A 26,277-nucleotide genomic window follows, 5' to 3' on the forward strand; every position below is an offset into this window, starting at 1 on the left:
ATAATCAGGGCTTTTTGAAGTGACCTTTAAATACGAGGCTGACTCTGCGTGACTTTGAATGAGATTAGAAACTGGAAGTACCTTTCTAGTTCTAGAATTTGGGCTGTGGCTCGCTGAAATCTCCCTTCCTGGTGATGTTGAGGGCTGAGACATCCCTTATTCCAGCTAAAAGATGCTGTGAGTTGCTTTCCTGTGCAGATCCTATGGGGTAGGTGGGCAAAGCCCCAGGAGGATGTGGGGAGTAGCAGGAATCAAGGAAGGGTTTTGGAAGGGAGGTCCATTCTGGTTCTGTGACTGGATGTGATGGAGATTGTGTCTCATTTGATTCAGCTGGGACTGCTGCCACCAACTCCTCTCTAGAAGTGCAGAGGTTTTGTCTAGGTATGACATGGACCCTGCCAGTGCATAGAGTGTCTGGTACAGTTTTAAACAGAATTTTACACGTACAGAGTAAGGCAGAGTAGAGCCTGAATTACAGAGAGTAGTTGAGGAATATAATTCCTACTTGAAAGTATACAGTCTAGAGAAGATGTAAGTGTTCTACTGATGGCTGATGTCCCAGTGCCTGGTCAGAGTCAGCGAGTGATTGCCATGCTGTGCAGGCTGAGGAGCAGTCGAGGCTGCGGAGACCTGCCAGGTGAGCCCATGGCTCTCGTGAGTTCAGACTGAATTTCTGACTTAGACCAGATTAACAATTGCTAACTTTGTTTTCCCTGCAGCAGAAGTTGCAGAGGCTGGAGGACACAAGCCATGGTTAGGGTGAGCTCTTCGAATTCAAATCCGTTATACTGACTGGAATGTATCCCACCTTTTGTCTCATCTGTGCTGTGTCCAAGTAGGATTTAGGTCACAAACAAAATTAGATTACTCTGTTATCTCTGTGGAAGCTTTACAGAGCTGCTTACAGCTGATGGCCTTTGCTGAAAGGAGGTTCAGATCACACTGACAGGGGAGTGATGTGGTGAGGTGTGACTGTGGCTGTGCACAGCAGGGTGCCTGGCTGGGCTGTGCTGCCCATCACTCTGGAACCAAGTTGTTCAGTTGGCTGTAGATGAGTTTTTTGGTTTTCTAGAAAGTGTTGTTTTCTTTTGGTGCAGTGATGGGTGGATGTTGACTTAGAGGATTTAGACCCACCTGCTAAGAAATGACCACGCACAAAGAATGTTGTTTGCCATCTGGTTCACAGCATGTTGCTATTGGAGTGTTCTGTGTGCTGCCTGGGAAGTCTCTTGGCTGTCAGAGGTGCCACCTCTCAAAAATCTGATCACCAAAGTGTTGACCCTGGAAAGGTGACAAAATGAAATAACCTCTCCTAATGTTCAGACTTGGTGTTTGAAGTGTCTGGTGTCCAGTTGAACTCCACAGCCTCCCTATACCATGTGAGTGTCTTCATGGATCCACTAGGACCGAAGCTTCCAGAGGTGCCCTGTGTGGACCTTCTCCTTGTGACACCTGGGAGAGTGACACACTCTCCAGGGAGCTGCCTTAGGAATGTGTTGGATGTTTTAGTGAATCGTCAGGGCTGGGTTCCTCAAAAGCCAGTGGGGTCTAATTGCACATCAGACTCTGCTGCTTCCTTTTTTCTAGATAGTTCAAGGACTGTTGTTAATCCTGGAAAGGTTTTTTTTCTGGCTGTACCAAAGCCTCTCTGATGTGTTTATTGCTCTGCCTGCAGCTGGCAGAGTTCTTTAGAAAGTAACCTGAGAGAGTTTCTACCATTTTTGTAAATGAATACTAAACCTCAAAGTGGAATATCCTAAATTGGCATGTTCACAATTACTAGTGTGAATTTTCCTGTAAATATTTCCTGTCTCTTCCCCATTTCTATCACTGTCATTTCACATCTTTGTTGTCACTGATTTCTGTTACCTCTCTGCCACGTACTGCCTTCCCATGTCAGAGGGTGCTGACTGGAAGCCTTGGAGGCAGGATTCAGGGTCAAAAGTACCAAGAATTTGATTTTTTTCTGTGACTGATCTGTTACATTTCCTGAAAGTTACAGTCTCTGAATGTAATCAGCTGTATTTTCAAGTCAGCACAAGTAGAATGGAACCTCCAAGGGCTTAGTTAAGACATTTCAGTGTTTGAAGGAACCTGTGGTAACCAGGCTTTCATTTTTCATACAAACATCACTGTTGGTTCAGTGCTGGAACAATGTTTCTTCTGCAGTTTTTTCAGGAGCATTTTTGACAAATTTATGAACTTTTCCTTGTATTTTACCTTTTTTTTTTTTCCCCAAAAGTTTACAAATTTGTTTGGCCAGTAATCTCTGAGGCCTAGAGGACAAAGAGGTGATGTGACCTGTAAAATACCCAAATTCCATATCTCAGGCTTCCAGGAGATCACCTCATCAGAGAAGGTGCTGCCAGAGTCAGTGTGAGATTTCAATGTGCTGCATTAAGGTTTTTTTTTTGTTTTTTTTTTTTTAAACTTTGTAAGTTTTGGTGTTTCTTAGGTGCATATCCTCTCTGCAGAGGAGCTTTTTGCTGTCTGCTGCTTCCAAAATAAATTTCTCTATCAGCTTCCACATCCTTTAGAGCTTCACTGCCCTGGTAGGACTGTTCTTTTCTTTTGTGAGGGTTTGATATCTCAGTGCTCTGCTTCTGGCTTTATGCCTTCCATATCTGGAACCAAAATTTGGACCTCATATGTCTCCATTCAGCTAATTCACATGGATTTTTCAAGGGTGCTGAGCACCTGCCTTCCTGCCACACTGCTGGGACCTGGGCTCCCCAGAACTTCTGGAATCTAATCACGTACCCTTGGGTGTCTAAATCAAATCCAACCTGATGTTATGCATGACCTGACTCCCATGGGTTCTGAGTGCTTCACCCATGCTGAATGATTTAGCTTTGTAATCCTAAATGGTTGCACAAATCTCTGTTCCCCATTCTGCAGCTGGGAAGCTGGGACATGCTGTCATTTGGAAGAGGTGAAGGTTAGACCAGCAGTTTGTGACAGGGTAGGGAGTTAACAGGGATGTCTGGTGGTCTGTGTGACCTGTCCCACCACTGGCACGTTGGGAGCTGCTGTCGTGGTTCTCACTGCACACACAGCCATGGGCAGAGCTGCTTGTTTGGGAGCTGCATTGGGACCTCTCAGCCTTGACCCTCCTTTCAGTCACCTTCCAGTCAGTCACCTTCCAAAGCACTGAGACCTGGCCTGTCCTGCCCAGGCAGGGACAGCAGCTGGGAGCTGTGGTGGCAGGGGGGTTATCCAGGGTGGGATAGGCTGGAGGCTTCTGCACCTGCCCAGAGCCACCCGGGCCCCCCGTCCCTGTGGGCCAAGCTGTCCTTGGCCACTGCACTGGGACATGGGTGTGTGACACACCAAGCACGGCCCTGCTGCACCTCCCCATTCAGGGCGTGGTGACTGGTCTTGGTGCTGCTTCCTCGGGGCATGTTGGGCAAGGGAAGGTGGGACGGGGTAGTGACAGAGCTGGCACCTGTGAAGGTGTTACCTGTGAAGGTATTTCTAGCAGTGTTGTCTCCAGTCTTCCTCTTCCAGAGACACTAAGGTGGTGTCTGGGGTGAGTCCCTGAAGAGCAGTGATTTTGAGTTGACTACTAGATTTTTCTACTGAGTTGAATGATGTGAAGGGAGGTGAAGCATTCTGGAGTGGTGAAAATGGGAAACGTAGAGCAATGAGGTGGAAGTGTTAATTTTCAAACTGAACTTGACTTCATTCACCATGAAGTCTGCATCAATGTGGCTGCCTGATGGGACAGAGAGGCTGGACAGAAGAGCAAAGCTGGGGATGTCTCCCTTGGATAGAAGTGTCCTATAAACTTTCCTTGCCATGCCTGGCTTTTGGTGAGCTGTTTTGCCTCCCCTTTATCTAGTAGTGTGGCTCCATGGGTGACCCGTGGTTGACCAGATCCTTCCCTGAGACACATAAGAGGAACCATCCTTGACTCCATCCACGCTCCTGGCAAAAGCCTGGTGTCTGCAGCCTGTGCAGGACTAAGTTGCTGCTTTGGGGATACCTGTCATGCTCCAGAGCCTGGAGGAGAGCCAGGAGTTGACCATTTTTCTTGGTTAGTCAGTTTGGTTCCAAAAGCCCAGGTTTATAAACCTGAACGCGAGGTCAGTGCTTTGATAATACATTCTGTGCTCTGCTGAGGAAGATGATTTAGGAAAGTCTGTCGTCCTGACCATGGAGAGTTGGAACTTCCCCCAGTGGCCTTGCTGTGTCTGAGATGGGGGATGATGCTGCCTTTGTTTGAAAGCAGTTCAGGGGTTTGGGCTGCGGAGGGTTTGGTGTGGTTTAAGAATTTTGGGTTTATGTAGTTCCGTGGGTTGTGTCCCGACGGTTCCAGGGGAGCTCTGGGTGTGGCAGGAGCAGAGCTGTCCTGGTCCTGTGAGCAGACCCTGGGCACTCCTGAGCTGCAACTCCTCCTCACACGCTGGAGGACGTGCCTGGGCCTGGCACAGCTGTGTCACTCCCCCCCTGGTGTAACTGCTGCAGTGCTTGTCTGGGAGCAGGGAAAGTAGGTTGAATAGTTTCAGAGCTGGTATCAGCTCTTCTCTTCCCTTCATACTGTTGTGTAACAGAAGCAAAATTTTCTCTCTTTCCTTTCTTTTCTTTTGAGGTGCTGCATCCTCTAGCAAGGACAGCTATGTACATGCTCAGATGCAAACTGGTTGTAAGTCTTGGTCTGTGGAGACTTTCGAGGCGTTCAGGACACCAAAATACCCCAGGCTTCTCTGGAGGGTTGGTGAGAAAGTGGAAGACCACAGCTCCATTCATTTTGGACTTTTCAATAACGTCTGAATCTGTTGATGTATTTTCAGAGTATTGTAAGACCCATTTATCTGTCCTTTACCATTTTATTTGGTAAATTCTGTAAGCTATTCTAAAACTTGCATTTCGTACTTCGTGGAGAAGGTGAGATGTGTTGCCATCTCTGAGCCTTCAAATGGTCTGATTGTCTACATTCACCAGTAAGTTTTCATGATTAAGAAGTACAGGTGAGAATCCAGAATTCCATTTGGCAACTGGAAGTTGCCAAAATTTCTCCCTTCCTCCCTCCTGCCATGAGCTTTTGGGACTTGAGCTTTTTGATCAAAATGATCTCATGGCACCTCCTGTGTTTCCTCCTGCATCCCAGGGTGCCCCAGGGATCCTTTGAGCTGTCCTGCCTAAGAGGGAGCACTGAGCATCCCTGTATCTGAGCTTACCAGTTCATAAGCCAGCTCTGAAAACCCATCAGACAGAACTGATTGCCACTAAAATGTATCCAGGAAGCAGAGATGCTGTTGTTCATCTTTATAAACCATCTGAGAGCATGGACTGCCCTCTTGCTGGTCTGTAGTTTTTCTTCTTCTACCCCATAAATCTGCTTTCTGAGCTTTTTTTTCAATCCAAGATCAATGGAGCAACAGATGTCCTACCCTCCCATCCTGTGTGTCTTAGGGACTGGTGTCCTGGGACATGGATGAAGCCCTGAGGCTGAAGAGAGCCCATATCCCAGTGTTTCCTCCTCCTTGGGCAAATTCAGGAACTGCTGACTTCATACACAAAACCTGCTGGTGTTTGGAGAAGAAAATGGGATGAAACAGATAATTATATTTAACATCTCTGAATATATGTGTATAAATATATCTGTGTGCGCACAGAGGTTTGGACTCTACCCTTGTTTTGGATAAATGTATTGTTCAGTAATTATTTATAAGTAGCAAAGTAGGACATGGCTTAAGCGTGGGGCTGAGCTTGGTGCCTGTGTGTCTCTGCTGTGTTGTGCAGGTGGTGGAGCTGGGTTCTGACCCTGAAGGGCTGTCGTTGTGACTGTTGGACTCCAGTTAATCTGTGTCAGGCACAGACTTTTTTTTTTGATTATGTGGCATACAGAATATCAGAACGGATTTTATGTATGGACCACCACAATTCGTATCTGTGATCGGACTCGAACCCTCTGGGTCCAGATGTGAACCTTGCAAACCACATTCCTGCAGAAAACCTCAACAAACGGCTGCCATTGCCAGCTCTAGGAATAGACTGCCCATTGCTACTCTGTACTTGTATTTGGGACCTCACCGCATTTCATCAGAGCAGAAGCACTTCCTTTATCTCTTTGGACTTTAATCACCAGCTCATAGTAAAATATCTTTTGTTTTCCCTGGCTTTGGAGAAGTGAGCCAACTCTTCTGCTTTGTGGGTTCAAACTGAAGGAATCAGTCACTGCTTTTGTCTTCTGTACATAGTGAGGAATGGAGAATAAAGAGAGGATAGTCTACAGACTCAGAGACTGCTTTGACCCCACAGGTCATTGTTGACAACTTCTGTTCTCATCCTTTGCACAAATGAGCGACTTTCAGTGTGTGCTATGGAGGACATCTGGCCTGAGTGGACAGGATGCACCCAGGAAAATCAGCTGCTCTACAGAGTGCTCATGGAAAGGACATTGTGATGGCCTGGATGGAATGTAATGGACACGGGACTTGGCCTGCAAGGCTGAATTGTTTTTGCTATTCTGCTTGTTTGAGGAACAGACTTCTGAAAAGGACTTAAATTTTCTGGGTTTGTGGTGTATTCTGTCTGTGAAAACCATAGACATCATCCTTGAGATTCTTGGAGAGGCCTTCATGATATGAGGCAAGAACATCCATTTTGGGAGACCTCAGTAAAGAAAGAGCTGAGAATCATAGAATATACAGAGTTGGAAGGGACCTATCAGGATCATCCAGTCCCAGTCCTGGCCCTGCACAGGGCACCCCAACAATCCCACCATGTCCCTGATAGTGTTGTCCAAACACTCCTGGAACTCTGTCAGCCTTGGTGCTGTGCCCACTGCCCTGGGGAGCCTGTTCAGTGCCCAAGCACCCTATGGGGGAAGAGGGTAATTTTCCAATTATCTAACCTAAACCTAAATGGCCAAGCTGGTCTACATTGGATTATGATGACCTTGAACAGTCTTCTTTGTTGAGCCTGTTTTAATTCCCTCCTTTCTAAGATAAGCTTGGAAAAAATACAGAGGAGCAATTGGTCCTTCGAGCTCGGCACAACTGATGCCTTTGCAGAGACAAGTGTGGATCAGTTGGAATTGGTTGTTCCTGGTATCTCTTGCTCCAGCAGTGTAAGGGTGGTTGTCCTCTCTGAGGAGCCATGGGGACCTCGCTATATTGGGTTGTTTTCTCTCATGTTCTTTCACACTAGTGAAAGATGAGAAAGAAGCTTCCCTAAGAACATTGGCCTAACTCCGCTCAGCACCCTTAGTTTTCTGTAAACATCCTCACAGAGCTTACAGCAAAGCATCTCTCACTCTGGAGGGTCGATGGAGAGCACTGTGTCCCACCCAGCTATCTCAGAGGAGACCACCATGGAAAATCTCACCACGCTACTGGAGCCTGGGACCCTTCGCTAGGCAACTGCTTTCTCTGACCTGCATGAGTCTTATGTCTTAGAGAAGGGACACTTTAAAAATACAACTCAAATTTGGTCTACTTGGTCTTTTCACGAGCTCTCTTTCGGTCACCATGTTGAAGATGGCAGTGTCTCTGAAAAAGTGATCTCCGTCTTGCAGTCAGGTGGTTTCTGTGTCTCCCATCTGTCCTTGTCTGCCACAGAAAGAAATATGTGGCCAGGTGCATTCTTGGCTCTGAATTTCAGGTTATTTCGGGCTGTGATGCAACCCAAAGTTTGCGGGATTTTGTTGGGCTGTGTTTTTTTTTAAATTCCAAGTAGAAAATAAATCCCAAAGGAAATGTTGGATTTTCCCTGACTAGGATTGGAATTTTGTGACCTATGGAAGTTTATATTAGAAAAATCACTTGTTCAGAGGGTTTGAAGCCAAACCATTTCTTGTAGTTGAATTAGCAGTGCTTGGAATCTGCCCCTCTCAGGTGGTTCCCACCAGGAGCTGAGTGTAGCCCCTGGTTTCCTGTGACTGACTGTCCACAGCTACAGTGGTCAGTGGTCATTGGTACAAATGCTCCAGGGCTTGCTCTGCACACAGGGCTTAGCAGAAACCCATCTCTCCTGAGCTCCTTGAAGTGCTCTGAGGTAACAGGTCCTCATGTTGGGAAAGATTTCCAGAGCTTGAGGGACTAAGAGATCCAGAACCCAGTTATTGTTCCTAGAGAAGTCCTGTAGTGCAGAATGGTGATTAACCTTGTCAGTTGTTGGGCTCCAGGGGGAATAAGTAAGGATGTAGTTGTTCAAGTCATCCAGACTTATTTGGGAGAGGGGATCTGATGAATGGCAAGCCCTCCTGGGAGAGACCACCAGTCCTAGATTGGTGGATTCAGGATGGAAGCTCGATTTCCCTTCCCCGTCCCCCTTTTTTTATTTAAGAAAAATAATTGTCAGCAAGTTCTGCTTTAGAGAGTTCAAGAAATGCAGAGCAGAGGTGGTCAATGTGCCCTGAGGAAGCAGCATGTCACTAACATACAGGTATTTGGCTAATAAGCTAATGCATGTTTCTAATCACAGTAATAATACAGTTGGAAATGATAATTGCCATTGCTGTAAAGAAACAAATTGCTTATGACTTAATATGTTAAAATGAGTTCAAATCATCAGGTGCTGCTTTGCTCTGTAGAAGGGGAGGTTGCTTAGGTGAACATTGGAAGAAAAATGGTACAGCTCATTAATTTGTGATGCCAAGCGCTTGGAGGGCAGTGGCAAGCTGAGTATTGTGTTGTATGTTATTGTGTCATGTGATAACAGCACCATGTTTTCCTGTCATTTCCGCAACTTTTCCTGGCTGAAGTGACACACAAGCAACCCTGGGTAGTAATCACATTGCCCCGTTCAGTTTCAAAAGGAGAGAAGCGGACCTCATCCAGAAACTGTCCAGCAGGCTACAGTAAGCTTCCTTGTCTGTTAGCCATTGTCAAATCTTTCCATCCTGCAAAAATGGCATCTCCCAAAGTCATGGAATTGTCTCCGAAATAGTGTCATTCTGTTAGGTGATTGCTGTGTAATAATAATGATTTTGCATCTCAGTATCATTTTGCAAACTATTTATAGTCCTTTTGTTGATTCTTATGGCTGTGCTCATGCTTCTGTTTGTTGTTCTCTCTCAAGAGCTGCCCATGGCCCAGGAGAGGGAATGGTTCAGAAAGAGAGTCAGTGTTTCAGAAGGGTTGTTTAATTAATTAGCTCAGGGTTTTCCAGTATTATCGTGAAATTCTCGAATGCAGTGTAAGCCTTGAGCTCCTGGCCGTGGCGGGGTCAATGACTGTGCTGCCTCGACCACGAGCCAGCACTGCAGAGTGAGTTTGGGATCAATGTGCCCAGTGAAATTCAGCGCAGGGTCCACCATGATGAGACGAGAGGTCTCCTCCGTATCAAGAGCAGGGTTATTCAAAATTCTTTGTAACTCAGTACTTTACTAGGGGAACTTAATACAAAATGTTGACATTTTAAAAGCCTCAGCCAAGCTCTGTTGAAGTCAGGGAGATTCTTTGCAGCCTTGAACATGTGCTGGGCTGAGACATGGGGGCTGTGGAAGGACTGTGCAACTTCCACATCTTGTTATTATTTTAAAGTTTTGGAGAAGCATTAAAAAGCAAGGGCAGTGCTAGGGAGAATTTCAACCTCCTGGTCACAAGGAAAGGGAGCAAGTTTGCATTGCTTTAATCTGAGTAAGTCTGAGGTGGAAAACTATTTTCTTCCTTTGCCACATTTTCTGTATCTCTTCTTTATGTCTAAGAATCTGCTGTTGAATATAGCAAAGCCTCAGGATAGCTTACATGGGTCAAAGCAAACCCAAATTGGTTCTATCCCTCTTGCAAGGATGCTCTTTGCTTATCAGAAGCAAAAATTTCTTTTCTTGAGAATCTAAGAGATTTGTGAGAGCACCGACATTTCCAGCCCTCAGAAAAAAAAAAGAAAAACATTTCTTCTGGAGACTTTCTCCAGTGAAAGTTAAACTAGGGTTGATACTGTGTTAGCAATAGCCTGCAGGATCTGAAAACTGTGTTAGAAGTGACACAGACATTGAGACAGAAGCATCACAGTTCTCCAGGACTTCTCCAGGCTGTTGGAAAGTCTTGGTAGGGACTGTCAGCCCCAGTCCTAAGGCATGTTTGTAGTCTGAAGTTATGGACAGTGCACAGTATCGTTCACACCCTGCAGTTTGCCTGGAAGCTTTTTTGTTAGGATTTACACTTCATCTTTGGCTGATGGACCACAAATCTGTTTTTAAAATGCCATTGTGTCGAGCAACTTTTTTACCAAACTTGTAGAGAAGTAGAATATATTCTCATTAGCTGTAGTGTAAGTAGGAGTTTTAATGAGAGACTTCTGAGCAGAATGCAGCAGCAGGCTGGCTTGGGAGGCACAGCGGTTTGCTTGGATCTTTTTGCCTCTGCAGATTTTATTCATGTCAGCTGTAACATTGAATATGTCAACTTTTGGGCATTGAATATGTCAACTTTGAGTCCTGCAGAGCTCTCAACAAAGTGAAGAAAAGAGGATATATGTAGCTACGTACAGCAATCTTTCTGACCTTGCTTCATGTCTGATGACTTCTGGTTTAGTTTGAAACAACCCACCAACTTTTCTCTACTTCTCCCAATGGTCCTTCTTTTTCATGCCCAAGGAAGTGCTTGTTTTTAAAAGTTTTGGCCTCCCTGCAGTTGGATGTTAACAACAGGGCTCAGGGAACTAACACAGCCTGTCTGGGAGCTTCCCAAGGTGTCTGGGGGGGTCTCTAGCCCTGGTGGGTCTTCCCATGCAGGTTCAGCTCTCAGCTCTCAGCCTGGTGCCCCGTCCCAGCCCAGCAGCCGTGTCTGGTGCCAGAGCCCGTCTCCTGCCAGGCTGGGCCCACAGAGTCAGCTCTGACAAAGGGCAACTGTTTGGAGGAGTTGTTGTCCTGCTTGGTGCTCCTAATCCCTGGAGTAACTGCTGTGACAAGCATAGTAACTATCTGCAGTGAGACTGACACATTGGTGCCTTTCAAGTGCAGGGAGCACAACCACCTCCTCAGCCCCTTGTTTTTCTTCTTGCCTTTTAAAAATTTTCAAAACCAAGATGAGGAGTCCTGGACAAGTCGTCAGGAGCTGTAGTCACTAAGATGCATTTGGAAATGCTACTTTTAACTGTTTGAGGAGTATCTAACCCACTTTAGCTATTTATATTATTTTTTAAAATCATATGTGAATCCCTACAAGTTCATCTTGCACGTCCTGAGCATTTAGAGAATATATATCCAATTTTGCTCAACATTCCCAGCCTTAGAGAAGAGAGAAGGTTGGATTGCACAGCTGAAAAATGAAATGGTAAGAGGAAGCACGTCTGCTCCCATCTGTGCAAACTCTGATGTGCACTTAATCACAGACTGGCACTAACTACTTTTTGCCTTCACTAGACACTGTGTGGTTGCCCTGCTATTCTCTGAAGCAGGCTGCTGTAGTATCCAGAGCACCAGAATGTAGTGCAGGGCTTAGGCAGCTTTTCTGTGTTTGGAGGCATGTCTGCCCCGTGGATTTATGTCCTCATCCATCTGCAGCAGTGCAAACTTAGGAATAGATGTTCTGCACTGGTGATTTAGTTGTTTTTATTGCCTCAGATTTACATCAGAAAACTCCCAATTTAGATCAATGCAGAGTCTGTATTCTAGATTTGCATTTTTGAACTGCTTTCTTGGCATGGAATAATCCATTTGGATTTTGATTTACACTGAAAAATTCTTGATATCAAGTGTAGTTTTTTGACATTAAAGGCAATCATTGCATTCCATTTATGATTTCTGCTTACATGTGGCAAATGAGCTAAATGAGCAAAATCTCTATTCAAGTGTCTGTCACTGTCAAACTTTTCATTTGCTTATTTGACCATTTCCCTGGGTATTTGAGAAAAGCTAAGCAGGAGCTGTGGTTACAAGACAGGGCAGATGGCATCATAAATATGTAATGGAAATGAAGCCAAACTCCGAGACGGGAGGGTTTGGGGGAGGATGGTGACAGTACAGCTGGATCCAAACCCCTGGAGAGCTGCAGAGCCCTTGGTGCAGCCCCAGCAGGGGGTTATTCCCAGCTCCCACCTTCTTCCTGGCAGTTTGAGCCACATCCCTCAGCTGCCCAACAATGACACAGCTCGGCTTTCACACACAGCTGGGGACACACAGGCTGCTTGTGTGATGGAATTAATGAATTCCAAATTGCTTTCTCTTCTGATGGAGCATCAGAAAAGCAAAGTTTCCTGGGCAGAAAAACAGAGGGAAGAATGGAGAAGGATTTAATTGCTTTATTTGAATAAACTACATCAATGTTTAAATTTCTTAATTCTGTGAGAGCTTTGGTATGAAGTGTTTTCAAAGAAGATCTGGAAAGGGTTTGCTCAGAAAATCAAAACTCAACTCTGTTAAACGTCACCTCTCTGCTGTTTTTCCTCTTTTTGAAGAGGGCTTAGCTCTCAGTGGTTGTGCTCCTTTGTGCCCACCAGCTGGCTGGAGGTGAGGCAGGAAATGCCCGTTCGCCAGTGCCTCTTCGACTGGTGCTTCTCACCTCCCTTCCTCCCTCAAAACCAAAACTATTTTTATGGCACTGACAAAACAGGATGGTGGAGCAGTTAGACAGTAACCTGTTCAGAAGCTGCCTGTGAAACACTTGGCACGTGTGGAGGTCATGTTTCTTTTCATTTTTTTCTTTTTTTTTTTCCTCTGTTCTTTTTGACATTTTGCTGCCTTATTTTCATTCCTTGCTTTCTAGTAAGCAACTTCCACGGAGAACCCCATTCAATGCAGTGTTTATTATGCACAGGAACTCTGAGATAGGTGTGTTCATCCCCCCCGTGCTGTGTTGTAGCACTCTTAGGAGGTTTCCTGAATTTTTCCTAAGTGCAGTGTAGGGACACTGTAGAGAGCAGCAGATTGAAAATCTCAAGCTGGGCAGGTTAGAGAGCAAGAAACAGCAGGGCAGACACAGCCCAGAAGTGGGGAGAGGAGCTGCTCTCCAAGGCTTTGATCGAATGGTCAAGGGTTCTGGACATGCAGCTGCTTCAGACCCGGGCAGCACTAACCCAGAGCAGCACAGGAGAGGCTGGAAGGCAGCACATGAAGCCATTTGAACCGGTCAGTTGGCCTTTCACCCTTGCAAAGCCCAGCATCCAAACCAAACCCAGTGGAGGTCACAGTTGGGTCCCCCATGACACCCAGCTGGGTGGTGTTTGCAGCTGCTGGTGGCCAACATGGGATTTATCAGTGTGGAATCAGCCATGACCTGGTTGTTCCTTGGCTGATAAACTCGATAAGCTCCATGTGTTTGGTTGGATCCATCATGTGTATTCTGCTCGTGGGGCTGGACCCTGGCCAGGGAAGTGGGGGCTGGATCAAATGCCCAAGTGATCAGAGTCTGAGAGATGAGTTTGACAGATCTGCCCTGTACACAGGGCGGGCACAAGTACCCGTATGCTTTACAGTCCCTGTGAGATCCGCGTGCCCTGCAGTGGGAACTCTCTGCAATGCTCTTGATGCATCTTGAAACGTGGGGCTTTGGCTTACTTTATGACCCAAGAAGTGTGACTCAGCTAATTAATTAATGAAAACCTGAAATTTTGCATAGCATTTTAAGATGAAAAGCGTTGCAAACACTTGTGCATTTCCTCCTAATTCAGTGATAGCATTGATGCATTTAAACAAGCCATTAGGAGCACCTTCAAACAATCTCTGACCTCCTCTGTTCACACATTTTGGACATTGGTCTGCTCCTTACCTTGGCAAATTCTGGTGGCTTCAGTACGAGCAGGGTTTGCCCGAGAAAGTTAATTTAGGTGTTTGGTAAAGACACACTTGAACAGGCAGTTTTTGTTTTCATATGTCACAAAGAACTTGTCATGCTTTTTATAAATTATTGGCTCTCTCTTTGGTTTTGAATAAATTAAATGATTACCTGAATGTATTAGGATTGGAGGTTTTTTGAGTTATCTTTTTTAATTGCCATTTTGCATTAAGGGCAAATTTTTTCTGAAGTCTCCCTGAGTCACCCAGAAGAACTTTGCCTGTGTTCAATAGAATCCCAGCTGGAAGGGAGGCAGGTGCCAGGATGTGGTGGTAGAGCAGCAGGAGCTTTGGGGAGATGGGGCTGGGATTGTTCTTCAGGCTCTTGGTGCTGCATGTTCCCAGATCCTGCCCTCAGCCTGATGCATTTTGTGTAAATGAGTGCTTAGAATGACTCTATGAGACACATTGAATTTTATGCCACAGCTGGAGAAACTTATCCTTAATTGAAGCTGTGGGCAAGTGTATGTCATTTTTGATTTAACATTTTCCCCTCACCCTCGTACCCCTCACCCCAACCAAAATCCTTCGTGGAGTCAGATTGTTGCTGTAGCTTTGTGAACCCCTCTTCTAATGTTTAAACAAGTGCTGAAAAGAGACATTTACGGAATATTTAAAATGTGGAAAAATTGCTTCCCAATATTTTTGACAGAGAGAGACTGAGAACACACAGCATTGAATCATCAGGAAAATTGAAGATTTCCCCTGAACAACATTGGGATTTTACAGCAGAGGACTTGAAAGACCTTGGAGAAATTGGACGAGGCGCTTATGGTTCTGTCAACAAAATGGTCCACAAACCAAGTGGGCAAATTATGGCAGTTAAAGTAGGTGATGCCCATCCTTACATTTGTACTTTAGTCCGTTGGGATGCTCTGTGATGGAGAATTAGGGTTCTTCCATCTAGTACCCATCTACTGCTCTGTTCTATTTATTTCTGGTGTAAAGGCTACTGTTTGCTGAAAATACAGTGTATAGTGGGCATGTTTTCAAGTGATTTGTGATGTTCTCATAATTACTGTGCCCTTTTGAAAATGTCTGTCAGGAACCTGCTGTTCTGAGGGGATCACATCTCTGGAGACTGATGATGGGGCACAGGCCTTTCACCTCTGGGTCACTGGTTCAGGTACAACCTAGGCTGGTGGGAGACACACCTTGACATCTCACAGCTTCTTGGTGTCTTTTGTGAACTAAAGTAGAGACTTAAAATTAGCTCTTTAAGTCAGCATGTGCCATGGTGTGGCCTCACCAGGAGGAACTGGAATGGAGTGGATGTCTTCTAGGGAGTGTTGTGCTCTTGCTGATGTATCTCTGCTTTGTGCTTAACCTGTTCCAGAGATGGAAAGTGTAGCAGTTTTTTTGACTATTTTCTACTTTATGCTACCCAAAAACTCACCTTAAATCCAGAAGCAATACTCAGCCTCCTCTCCCAGCTGGACAGTACAGAGTATTCTATCTTGCCACAGCGGGGCTGCTCAATGGGCATCTTTGAGGATCTGCTTGTCCATGGAGGAGGGCAGCACCCATTCTCTCTCTCTCCGGTCCTTTCCCTTGCTCATTGCAGGTGGCAGATGACATTCATCTTTAACTCTGTCAGTAAGATCAACTATAAGTGCACTCATGGCTCCCAGGAAAGAGCAGAAGTGAGCTATGTAGGAGTCTCTGTTGCTGTCTTTTCCAACTCTCACTGTCTTCTTTGGAATACTGCCTGATCTGATCTGGAGACATTCGCCCCTGCTGGTCTCACGGGGCCAGGCGGACTTATCTCAGCCCCAGCTCCAGCTGCTGTGAATATCGAAACCTGTCTCTAGTGTGTCAGGTTACTGGAGTAACCCTCATCCTTTGATCTTCTCCAGTAAATACTGACTTTGTCACAGCAGTGGGATCGCTGGTTAGGTCTCCGAGTGTTTTGGATCACCATGCAGTGGTGTTTCAACCTGGATTTGAATCCCTAAAAGTCTCCAGTGGAGCTAGAGGTTGCCTGTAGCTAAAGGCTCTTTTCTTTCATTTGCCTTTGGTAGAGCTCATGGGTGTAGTTTGCAGATGATGGGTTGAAAACCATTTGTGTAATGAAGTAATGCCCGGGCACCTCCAGCTTCTTAAACCCATGGTGTGTGAGCTGGGTACCTGTAGTTTTGCTACTCTACCCCTGGTAGCCATGGGTATGAGGAAGGCACATGCCCATAGCTGAGTGGCTGCTGTCTGGAGCCTGCAGTGGGTACAGCCATGCGGAGAAGGGCACTTTGATGGATTAGCTCGTGTCATGGAGGAGAAGTGTCTGCTGGCACAGGGATTCTCTTGTTCCAGACTGTTTGCATGAGGACTTGTCAGCATCGTAGGTGAATGTTGTCAGTGTCAAGGGCCTGTGCTGAGGTACAGCTCCCATCTGGGAGGCAGAAGGCACCAGGACTGTGTCCCTGAGGCACAGGGCTGGAGATGACGTGGCACAGCATGTTGAGCTGCCTTCCCAGAGAAGGAGAGGTGTTCTGAGCCTCAGGAGGGTGCTGGGCTTGGGGACTCACTTTAAAAGAAGTAAAACCCGATTGTTTTACAGTGACTAAATTGTAAACTGTTCCAAGTTGTGGGCTGAGCTGGTGCCACCTTCTTTTCTCTGACCCCACTTCTCTTGGGCAAGGGTGGCTAGACCTACTGGGGAAGGAAGGTAGGAGGGTCTGTGCAACAGTATAATTTCTAAAATGGTAGAGGTAAGAGACTGTTCTCTTTGTCCCAGTGGGGATAAGACATGAAACTGGGCAAAGGAACACCTGTGGGTGGAACAGTCAGTGAGGTCTCCAAGGCAGCAGCAGCAATTCACCAGCATGGATGGTGCAGGTCTTTGAGATGAGGTTTCAAGATGGGGCTGAGCTTGGTAGTGACTCATTCATCCCACACTCCTCAGACTTTTCTTTCTCAGATTGCTGCTTTTGGGGCAGCCAAGATTGTGCAATAATCTCCCTACTCTGCTCTATCTCAGTCTGCCCTACAGGCCATCCGTGTTTAAGGCTGTTCCCCTCCTGCTCTCTCTGTTTCTCTCAAGCCTCTGGTCTCTTGACAGCAAAACTGTTGCCTTCAAATCCTGTTCCCAGCTCCTTCCTCTGGCTTTTTGTAGCCTATCATACCTTTACACAAGGAATAATTCCTTGAAGCTTTCCTCCTGCTTGATGTGTGTGGTACCAGTGCTGGGCATGGCTTCTGTGCCCCAGGACTCCCCCCAGCATGGCCTTTTTGCTGCACTTCCTGGCAGTATTTCTTACCACTGCAGGAAAATCATTCCTGAGTGCTGAAATATCACCAAAATAACTTGAGATCTGCAGGCAGAGGCACCGTTTTCTTCCATTTTTCTTCTTTATGCATTTTGCTCCCATCAGCCCCTGGGTCCTGGCAGATGCAGTCCTGACACCTTCAATGTGAGTGTCTCGCTGCTGGCATGAGCAGGGCTGCCAGGCCCTGGATGAGTCAGGCAGCTTTCATCTGTACTCCAGAGTCAGTGGCAAAGGAGGAAAATGAGCCTAAAATGAGCCTCGTTGTGTTGCTGGCTGAAACCACTACAGCAAAGCTTCAGCTGCTGGAGCATGGCTGGGCTGATGAACTCTTGTCCCCAGTCCTGCTTGTCCCTCTCCTTCAACCTTTGTCATTCTGTCCCTCTGTGAATACCTTTTTCAATGACAAAAAGACATTATGTACCTCTTTGGCAACAGACTGGAGTGGGCTGCAGGAGCAGGGATCTGGTGCTCCCGAGGCTGCCACCTGCAATTGCTTGTGCATCCCTTACCCTTTCAGCCACAGAGAGCCTCTTCCTAGGGCCATCAAGAAGAGAGGGAGAGGATGAGGAAAGAAGAATCCAGCTCAACAGGTTTTGTGTTCAAACCTTTCTCATTTTTGCCCCTGGAAAGGGCTTTATTATAATGTTTTTCAAATCTTCCAAATTTTTATTTCCAAATAAAAATCAATCCTCTCATTCATTAGGTCCCTTCCTCTCAGATCTCCCTGGAGATGCACAGTCCCTGTTTCCTCTGGGTCAGCTGCCATCTCAGAGGCACCAGCTCTCTGTGATGTTGCCTGGTTACACTTCCAGTTTCACCCAGTATTCTTTAATTTTACTTCTGGTTTCTTGTTTTCATGTTAGCTTTTCCCAGTCTGGGGCAGTTTGTAAGTGACTTGTCACTAATGTCCTGGGCTTCTCCACTCTAGAGCCCTGGTCCCTTCTCAGGACCTGCTCCTATGCTGTCACTCTGGTTTTGTCCCAGAGGCTTCACGGTCAGTGCAGTTCTTCAGCCCCTTTTGTATTTGCCCTCCAGCAACACCATGTGGTGTGGTCCCAGCTGCTCCAGGGACTGTGCATCTTGTTCCACGAGGGTACCACAAATCTGAGGCACATTGGAGGAACCATAGAGAAGCTGCATTTTATTTGGGTGAAATGGTTTTCTTGGGAAGCTCACCCACTGCTGGGAGGTTTATTTCTGTCCTGAGGTTTCCTCCTGGCCCTGGTGATAGTTCACACGAAAAAAGGTGCTCTAAAAGATCCTTGGAATATGGATATAAAAGTACATAAATAAAAAAAAAAGACCAAACCAGAATGAAAGCTGGGGAGCATTCTCCCAGTTGGAGCAGGATTCTCTGCTTTGCACTGAAATACTGTACGTGGTGTGGGTTTTGTTAGCCAGGGTACTTTACAAGACCTCTAGAAGGCTGGGAAAACTGCTTGTTCGAAGAGTTCCTAAAATAAATCAGCAAATATTTAGAATAGCCCGGCTTTGCTGTGTTGGATGGCTCCTGTGCAGGTCAGGAGCCCTAGCACAGCAGTGTCCTGAGCCTCAGGCTCAGGGAGGAGCTCTTCACCACCTGTTCTTCCCCCTCAGTCCTCTCAGCCCTTTCTGCCCTGCAGCAGGGAATGCCTGGGACATCTGGGGTTCACTACCAGCAGCTTCTGCCAGTTTCTTTTCAACCAGTTCAGCTATCTGAGAAATACATCACCAGGAGATGAGTAGCGTGGTGTGTGCTTTGGTTGACCTTCAAGTTTCTTATCACGACCCCATGGAAACATCTTGCACCTCTCTCCAGTTGAATTATGTTTCTGTCAGACATGGTTACAACTGGGAAGAGGGCATTTGTCCAGTGTTCAGTTTTTCCCCACTCCAAAAGAAAGTGATTTTCAGCTCTATACCAGAATTTTCGTTATCTCCCAATATCTGTTTTATAAACCAGCCCAGCTGATTTAGTCCCACTCTGCAATATTGTCTAGTCCAACCTGCAGTTCCAGTCAGTGTCCTTAGCCATTGTTGCTGGTTTAGTCTAGCAATAGTTTTTACCTGCTCTGCTTCTGCTCTAAACTTGCCCTAAGAAAATTAAAAGCATTTTCAAGATCAGTAGAGTAATCAGAGATGTCAGACCCATGGGTTGTCCCTGGTCTTCCTGGAGGAGCCAGGAAGCCACAGAGTCATTTCTTGTTAGGAGCACAGTGTCTTGGGGCCTTATTGCAAACCATCATTGTCATTCTTTGCACAACTCGGTGCCCTCTCCCAAATTGACACCTTCAGAATTTTCTGTTTGTCATCTCTTTGGGTCTGCTGACTGAGAGTCAGGGAAACTAGTGCTCCCAGCCCTGCTGGTGAGGGAGGAGGTCAATGAGTAAGGGTTGAAAAGGAAATGGTAGAGAGAGTGAGAACCTCATCACGGGAGATGGGAAACTAGTTGTGATCTACTTCAGTGTGCACTAAATGTGCACATTTCAGATGGGTAGACAGAAATTCTCATCCTCATCGGTGGCTGGGCAAACTCCTTTTTTCCTGCTGATTTAGTGTCCCCAGTCGTTGCCATCCCCCAGGAGCACTACTTCCCCAGTGGCACTGCCAGGCACTGCTGTGCTGAGCTTTCTGCTAAGGATACAGGTGAGCCCCATGCTCAGGACAGTGCTGGGTTGTCTCACAGTTCGAGTTGGGTTTCAGTTTGGTGTTTATAGCTTTTTTTCTTTTCTTTTTTTTTTTAACTGGTCACTTTCCATTGCACCTGAATCTTTCTGTGTGAGAACTGGGCTGGATGGTGTCTCTTCTGTTTTGGGTTTGGTTTCTGGGATCTGTTTTTAGATTCCAGAGTGGCACAACCCACAGCACAGATTATCCTTCTGCTGCTGATGCTGCTCAGAGCTCTTGTTCTTGATGTCAGAAGGCTTTGTCCTAACCTGTGTTTGTATTAAAAGCGCTGGAGAATTTTCTCCTGGAAGATTTGATCCAGTTTAAATTTGAGGTCAACAAGGAATCATTAAAAAAGAGACTTTCCATAAACCTCTACTACAAACCCCTCTTTTCCATCCGTGCCTTGTTTGACCCTGAAGTCACTTGTCAGTGACTTGTCAGTGAGTGCCCACAGGAGTGACCAGGCTGAGCGGTGCAAGGCCTGAGTCAGACCCTGCCCATCCCTGTCTCAAATGCTGCCTTCGAGGAGCTGCCTCACCTTGTGTCTTCCTTCCCTACCGTGTCCCGTGTTCCTGGGGGAGTCTGTCTGTGGGAGATGCTGCAGTACCTTGCACTATTCCTTGGATTTTGGTAGCACGTTGATTCGTGGCTCATGTGGCTCATGTTTGGCCAGTGACTGCTGTTGACTTCACTCACCGTTGGCTGTTCCTTCCCTGTTCTGCTGGTGAATGCTGGTTCCTCGTGGTGGACTGGGAGTGCTGGGCTGCAGCAGGCTCCCTGGCACACTCCAGCTAAACAAAGCCATTTTTCCAGCCTGGGCTGACCCCAGCTCAGCACTGTGCTGCTCCTCAGAGTCCTCCCCTTTGAGTTTGCCAGTCTCCAGCACTCTTGTATGAGACCTCCCAATCTTGTACATGTTATTCCCTTCACTCCCTGAAGCAATATTTGTTGGAGTGTTCATGTTGGCTTCTCAAGGTGTCCTTTGGCTCCCGTGTCTGCCTGGAGCTCTGCCATAAAGCTGACCCACTGTCTGTGCTCTGGGTCCTCTGCCTGCCACTCCTCCCTGGGGAGATTGTGTTTGGGAAGAGGAGTGTTTGGGTTCAGTGTTGTTCTGGAGTGCCATTAAAATTTCCTCCACCATCCAGTATATATTTTACATGGTTTCCAGAGCTGGAAAAGTAACAACAGAGAAGGAATGTCAGAGGTGGGAGAAGATGCTGTCAGGGGAAGTTGTGGTGTTTGAGGAGGACGCTGTGGGGGTGAATGTGACAGGATTGTGCAGGTGCAGGGACAATGCAGAGCAGGGCTGGAGATACTCCCAGATGACCAGGAAAGAGGCTTTTTGGAGTGGGCACAGAATGGGGGGTGTGAGTTATAATATGGAGAAAAGCTCCTTTTGGTGTTGTTCCTCATCAAAAAGGTGACCTTTGCAGTGTGGGCCACATCTCAGTGAGCGACTGAACTATTCCTCATAGGTCTCACCACAGTAGCTTTGGCATCCATCGTCTTCTGCGGAGGTCAGAGCAGTGGCATTTTCATTTCACACAGTGCTGATGGTTTGTCACCTGGAGAGGGACGTTCAGTCTGTTCGGCCTCCCGAGCACGGGGTGTCCCAGAGCTTTGTGTGCTGAGGGCACACGGCAAGGAAACAGTCAGACTGCTCTGGCTTTCCTCAGTGACGTCTGAACTCGTGTGAACCACACCTGAACCAGTGACCTAGAGGTGAAGCTTTTCAGTTCCATTCCTGGCCTGTTGCTCCTGTTCTTGCTCTCTTGGTGACCACAGAGTCCCACCCACCCATGGCACTGTGGGGTGTGGATGTGATGGACTGTGTGTGCTGGGCAGGTATCCTGACAGCTTCCCCAAGAATTAATGAGGTGGGAGAAGGGCAATCTGAACATAGCAGTTACTGGTCTAGGCCAAACTAGAACTACTAGAATGTTAAGAATGAGTGCTAAAATACCAAAATATCATGAAACACCAAAGGTAAGGAAAATTAGTGTTGATACTGTCCTCATTTTGTGTGGGCCATCACAAAATAGTCCTAAAGTACATAATCATGCACTGTTTCACATATGGTTCTATATGAATGGTCAACCTTGAAAGTACCTTCATACACCTGGCCTTGTACTGGCTGTGTGTGGTCCTGATGCCACCAGCAGTTGCCCATGGGGCCATAGTATCAGTGAAATGGGCGCTGATGTCTTGCAGATTTTTTCCACGACCTTGCATAATTTTTCTTTCTTGGATATCCACGTAGTTTTTGTCCTCGAGGAGGGTCCAGGCTACTTCTCTTGCTTTGAACTTGTCACCAAGTGTTTTTTTTTAATGGTCTTTCAACATGAGTCACAGCTTCAAGATCACGATTTCCTCACCTGTGATTCAGAGAATACATAAATTAGTGCAAGATGTTAAATATATCTTTAAAATCACATGAAAAACTGTGAATGGTCTTCTCCATCCTTCGTTTAACCAGCTTCATGTTTGAACATGTACAGTTTTCTATTTTCAAATGTGCATTGTTCTTTCAAGCCCAAATGAGACTTCTCTTTATAGATAGTGTATATATATAGTGTATATATACACACACACACATATATATACACATATTAAGTATCTTTTATGCAGTGTTAATGTTCCCTAGGCCAGTACTAGGTAGAGAATTGTTAGTTTGATGAGAAGAGCTTCCCGGACTGCTGCCCCCCATTAGCATTACCAGAGCAGTGTGTTCCTTGGGTTACATGACAGTCCCTTCTCTCTGTGCCAGACATGGTGGACGCTGTGGAAGGAGCCTTTTTGGCTTCTGTACTTAGAAATTTTAAACATAGTGTTCCTTGGTTAAATTTCAAACCAGCCTTCAAGGCCCATCCAGCGTAGCTAAGAACTGTGTGGGAATTCGTTTTGAAAGGAAAGCCTGGCTGTGGTGTTTTGCTGAAATCTCAGCTCTAATTTCCTTCTGACATTTCATCTGAAAATGTTGATGCTCATGCAAGGACTGAGGGGTTTATAGTCTGATTAAACAGCATTATTCACCTGCTATTTGAGGACACACCTTAATTCTCTGGAGTGTGTTTTGAGCATGCCTGGGGGATTGCCTGCTCTGCTTGGGGCTGGGGTCCCTGGCATGTGTCTCCATCAGCAGGGCTGAGGACACAGTAAGTGATGAAGTCTCTGCCACTCTTCCTCTTTCAGAGAATTCGGTCGACAGTGGATGAAAAAGAACAGAAGCAGCTACTGATGGACCTTGATGTAGTGATGCGAAGCAGTGACTGCCCGTATATTGTTCAGTTTTATGGCGCGCTCTTCAGAGAGGTGGGCACCCCCAAACTTGCTTTGTTTGTAGCACAGTTTGGGTTTTACCTTTTTTTTTTTCCTTTGTAGTTTCCAACCTGTGCTAAGGAGGAGAAAGTTGATTTGTATTAGGTGTCTTGGCTCTCCACTTTTACTCAAGGGTATTTACCCAGGAGACCCAGATGTCTGGGCGCTGCAGAGCACACACATGCAGTTCCCACGTGTTTTCCCACGTGTCTATGTATTCCAGTCTCTCCTGCTTTTCTTCTCTCTGGATGACTCCAGGTCTGTGGCTCCCCTATGCAGTGTGTGCTGCTGGGTTGGGCTCTGGGGCACAGCACTTGGACACAGCTGTGGTTTGTGTTGGTGGCTGTGAGATGTGACCATGGGGAGGCCCTGCACCCCTGTTGGTGTTGTGGTTGCTGTGATGGTACTCACAGCCCCTGTTCCCTGACAGATGTTTGTACATGTCCAGGCTGTGTCAGACACTCCCAGTGGACGCACAGCTGCCTGGAAGCCTTTTGTACCTATAGACTTGTAAGGAAACAAGGGCAGGTGTGCTGGGTCAGACCAAAATCCTGGTTGAGTGTTCTGTCTCTGGCAGTGGCCCACAGGATTTGCATGCAGAAGCTTGTGTGATACTTCACCTCAGCATCCAGTCATATGGAGCTGAGTGTCTCTTTGATCAGCATGTGCCATCTATGTGCTTAGTGACTCTTACTGGATTTCTTTTCTATGAAAGTGTTCAGTTTCCCCTTGAATACATGTACATTTTGCATCCATGGTTCTCCCTCAGAGTCACTTCCCTTGTTTATCTACCCCTTGTTTGACTGTCCATCACCTCAGTTAGAATTGTGGAATTGTTTAGGTCAGAATAAAACCTCTAATATCACAGAGTCCAATCAGTAAACCTAACACTGCCATGTCCTCAAGTGTTACATCTACATATCTTTTAAATGCCTCCAGAGATGGTGGCTCTACCACTGCCCTGGGCAGCCCATTGCAATGCTTGATAACGCTTTTGGTGAAGAAATTTTCCCTGATATCCAACCTGACCTGCTGTGGCACACCTTGAGGCTGTTTCCTCTCATCCTGTTACTCATTCCCTGGGAGCAGAGCCCAACCCCCACCTGGCTCCACCCTCCTGGCAGGGAGCTGGAGAGAGCAAGAAGGTCCCCCCTGAGCCTCCTTTTCTCCAGGCTGAGCTTCAGCTGCTCCTCGTGCTCCAGACCCTTCCCCAACTCCATTCCCTTCTCTGGACACCCTCCAGCCCTTCAACGTCTCTGACAAAGCTGCTCACAAAACAGCAGGTCCGGTGGGGCACTCCCTGGTTGGCTCCCTCACCAGGGAAGTTCTCTACCACACACTGCAGGAACTTCCTGGACTGTCTCCTCTCTGCTGCGTTGTTGTACCAGTGGACATCTGGTAAGTTGAAGTCCCCCAATGAGAGCAAGGGCTTCTCCCAGCTGCTTATGGAATATTTTGTCTATCTCTTCATCCTGGTTGGGTGATCTATGACAGACTCCCACCAGGATAATCTGCCTTGCTGGCCTTCCCCCTGTTCCTTACTCACACACACTCAACCCTGTCGTGACCACCATTCTGCTCCAGGCTCCTCACACACGGGGCCACCCCAGTGCCTCTCCTTCCCTGCCTGTCCCTTGTGAAGAGTTTGCAGCCATTCATTGCAGCACTCCAGCTGTGCCAGTCATCCCACCATGCCTCCATGAGGGCAGTTATGTCATAGTTTTCTTGCTGTGCAGTGGCTTCCAGCTCCTCTTTGTTGAATGGTTTTGAATTTTCATCCTGCTGTTTTGAGTGCTCCCATTGCTATTGAGCTTTGAATGACCAGTAAAAGCAGTTGGAAAACTGGTCTTTTCCATGCAGCCTGGCCAGTGTCATGCTGTGGTTGGAGGTCAGCCATCAGGCTGAGCCGAGTCCGTTCAGTCCACGTAGGAGAAGAGCCATTGATCGCTGCTGAGCAGTTTGGTCCCTTTGCAAGAACAGGAGTTTTGGAGAAGATTAGTGCCCAAACCTGACTGCTGCCTCTCCTTCCTCCTGCAGCTCTCCTGCGGGCTTGGATTATCCCTACTCCTGTAATTGCTCCAGTGTTGAAGCTGCGACAGTATAGGAGGATGGACATGGAACTCTTACCTGTTTTCCACCACTTCAGCACAAACCCAATACCTGTGCTCAAGGGAAGAAGGAAAATAAAGACATAATGGTTGCTGGTAGTCTTTGGGGGTTATCAGGCATAGTAGCCTGTGTGGAGTCTTGTGGGGCTTTACTGGGGAACTGTTAGAGAGAAGGTCAGTGTTGTAACTAAAGCTCAAAACTGGGGCTGAATATTCAATTCCCACTTCTAGAGAGTCTGCCTCTGTAATTGTGCCAGGTCACTCCTCTGGCTTATAAATCTCAGTCCCTAAAATAAGGATGATGATCCTTACTTTTCCCATGCTCTGCTTTTTCTGATCTGTTTGAACACTGAGCCCAAAGGCATACACCTACCTCCAAAGGTGTAACCAAACTGACTCTCGCATGCTGGAACATCAGAACCATACTTGATTCTGCAAATAGTGGTCGCTCTGAGCGTCGCTCTGCCCTAACTGCCCATGAACTGTCACGTCTCAACATTGGCATTGCTGCTCTCAGCGAAGTTCGCCTTCACGAGGAAGGCAGCCTCAGAGAACATGGTGCCAGTTACACACTCTTTTGGTCAGGTAAGCCCAGAACCGAAAAGCATCTCTTAGGAGTCGGCTTCATGATCAAAAACTCTATTGTTCCTAAACTTGAAAATCTGCCAACATGTCATTCTGACCAAATTATCTCCCTATGCCTTCCACTACACAACAAGCAACACGTTGTCCTCTTTAGTATATACGCCCCAACTCTCCAAGCTGACCCTACTGAAAAAGATAAATTCTACACGAACCTGCGCCGCCTTACCCAGGAGGTTCCTGCAGATGATAAGATCATTATCCTTGGTGATTTCAACGCCAGAGTAGGAAAGAATTTTGAAACCTGGAAAGGAATATTAGGCAAGCATGGTGTTGGAAGCTGCAATGATAATGGTCGACTTCTGCTAGAATTCTGTGCAGAGCAACAGCTCACCATCACTAACACTATCTTTCAGCAGAAAAATAGTCTGAAGACAACCTGGATGCATCCCAGATCCAAACATTGGCATCTCATTGATTATGTCTTGGTGCGTCGGAGGGATGTCCGCGATGTCCACCATACCCGTGTGATGCCCAGTGCAGAATGCCAAACAGACCATGGGCTGGTGCACTACAAACTTAACCTCAATCTTAAATTCAAACCTAAAAGGGGCAGTATCCCAAGGAGGAGACT

General features: G+C 46.7%; 1 protein-coding gene and 1 long non-coding RNA gene across 2 annotated transcripts in view; both read left to right on the forward strand.

Moving 5' to 3' along the window:
* Positions 1 to 8,790: 8,790 nt before the first annotated feature.
* The window catches only part of MAP2K4 (mitogen-activated protein kinase kinase 4), a 48,654-nt gene continuing 31,167 nt past the window's right edge, over positions 8,791 to 26,277 (forward strand). Inside the window, exons 1-3 of the mRNA XM_029960024.1 lie at positions 8,791 to 8,806; positions 14,376 to 14,550; positions 22,828 to 22,947. Of these exons, the coding sequence (XP_029815884.1) occupies positions 14,512 to 14,550; positions 22,828 to 22,947 (159 nt within the window). The 5' untranslated portion in view covers positions 8,791 to 8,806; positions 14,376 to 14,511. The remainder of the gene's footprint in view (positions 8,807 to 14,375; positions 14,551 to 22,827; positions 22,948 to 26,277) is intronic.
* LOC115307498 lies at positions 24,298 to 25,160 on the forward strand. Its single transcript, XR_003915830.1, has 2 exons — positions 24,298 to 24,351; positions 24,991 to 25,160. It is a non-coding gene; the product is annotated as an uncharacterized LOC115307498 (long non-coding RNA).

This window comes from Manacus vitellinus, unplaced genomic scaffold (assembly GCF_001715985.3).
Source record: "Manacus vitellinus isolate BGI_N305 unplaced genomic scaffold, ASM171598v3 scaffold_24_pilon, whole genome shotgun sequence".
NCBI lineage: Eukaryota > Metazoa > Chordata > Aves > Passeriformes > Pipridae > Manacus > Manacus vitellinus.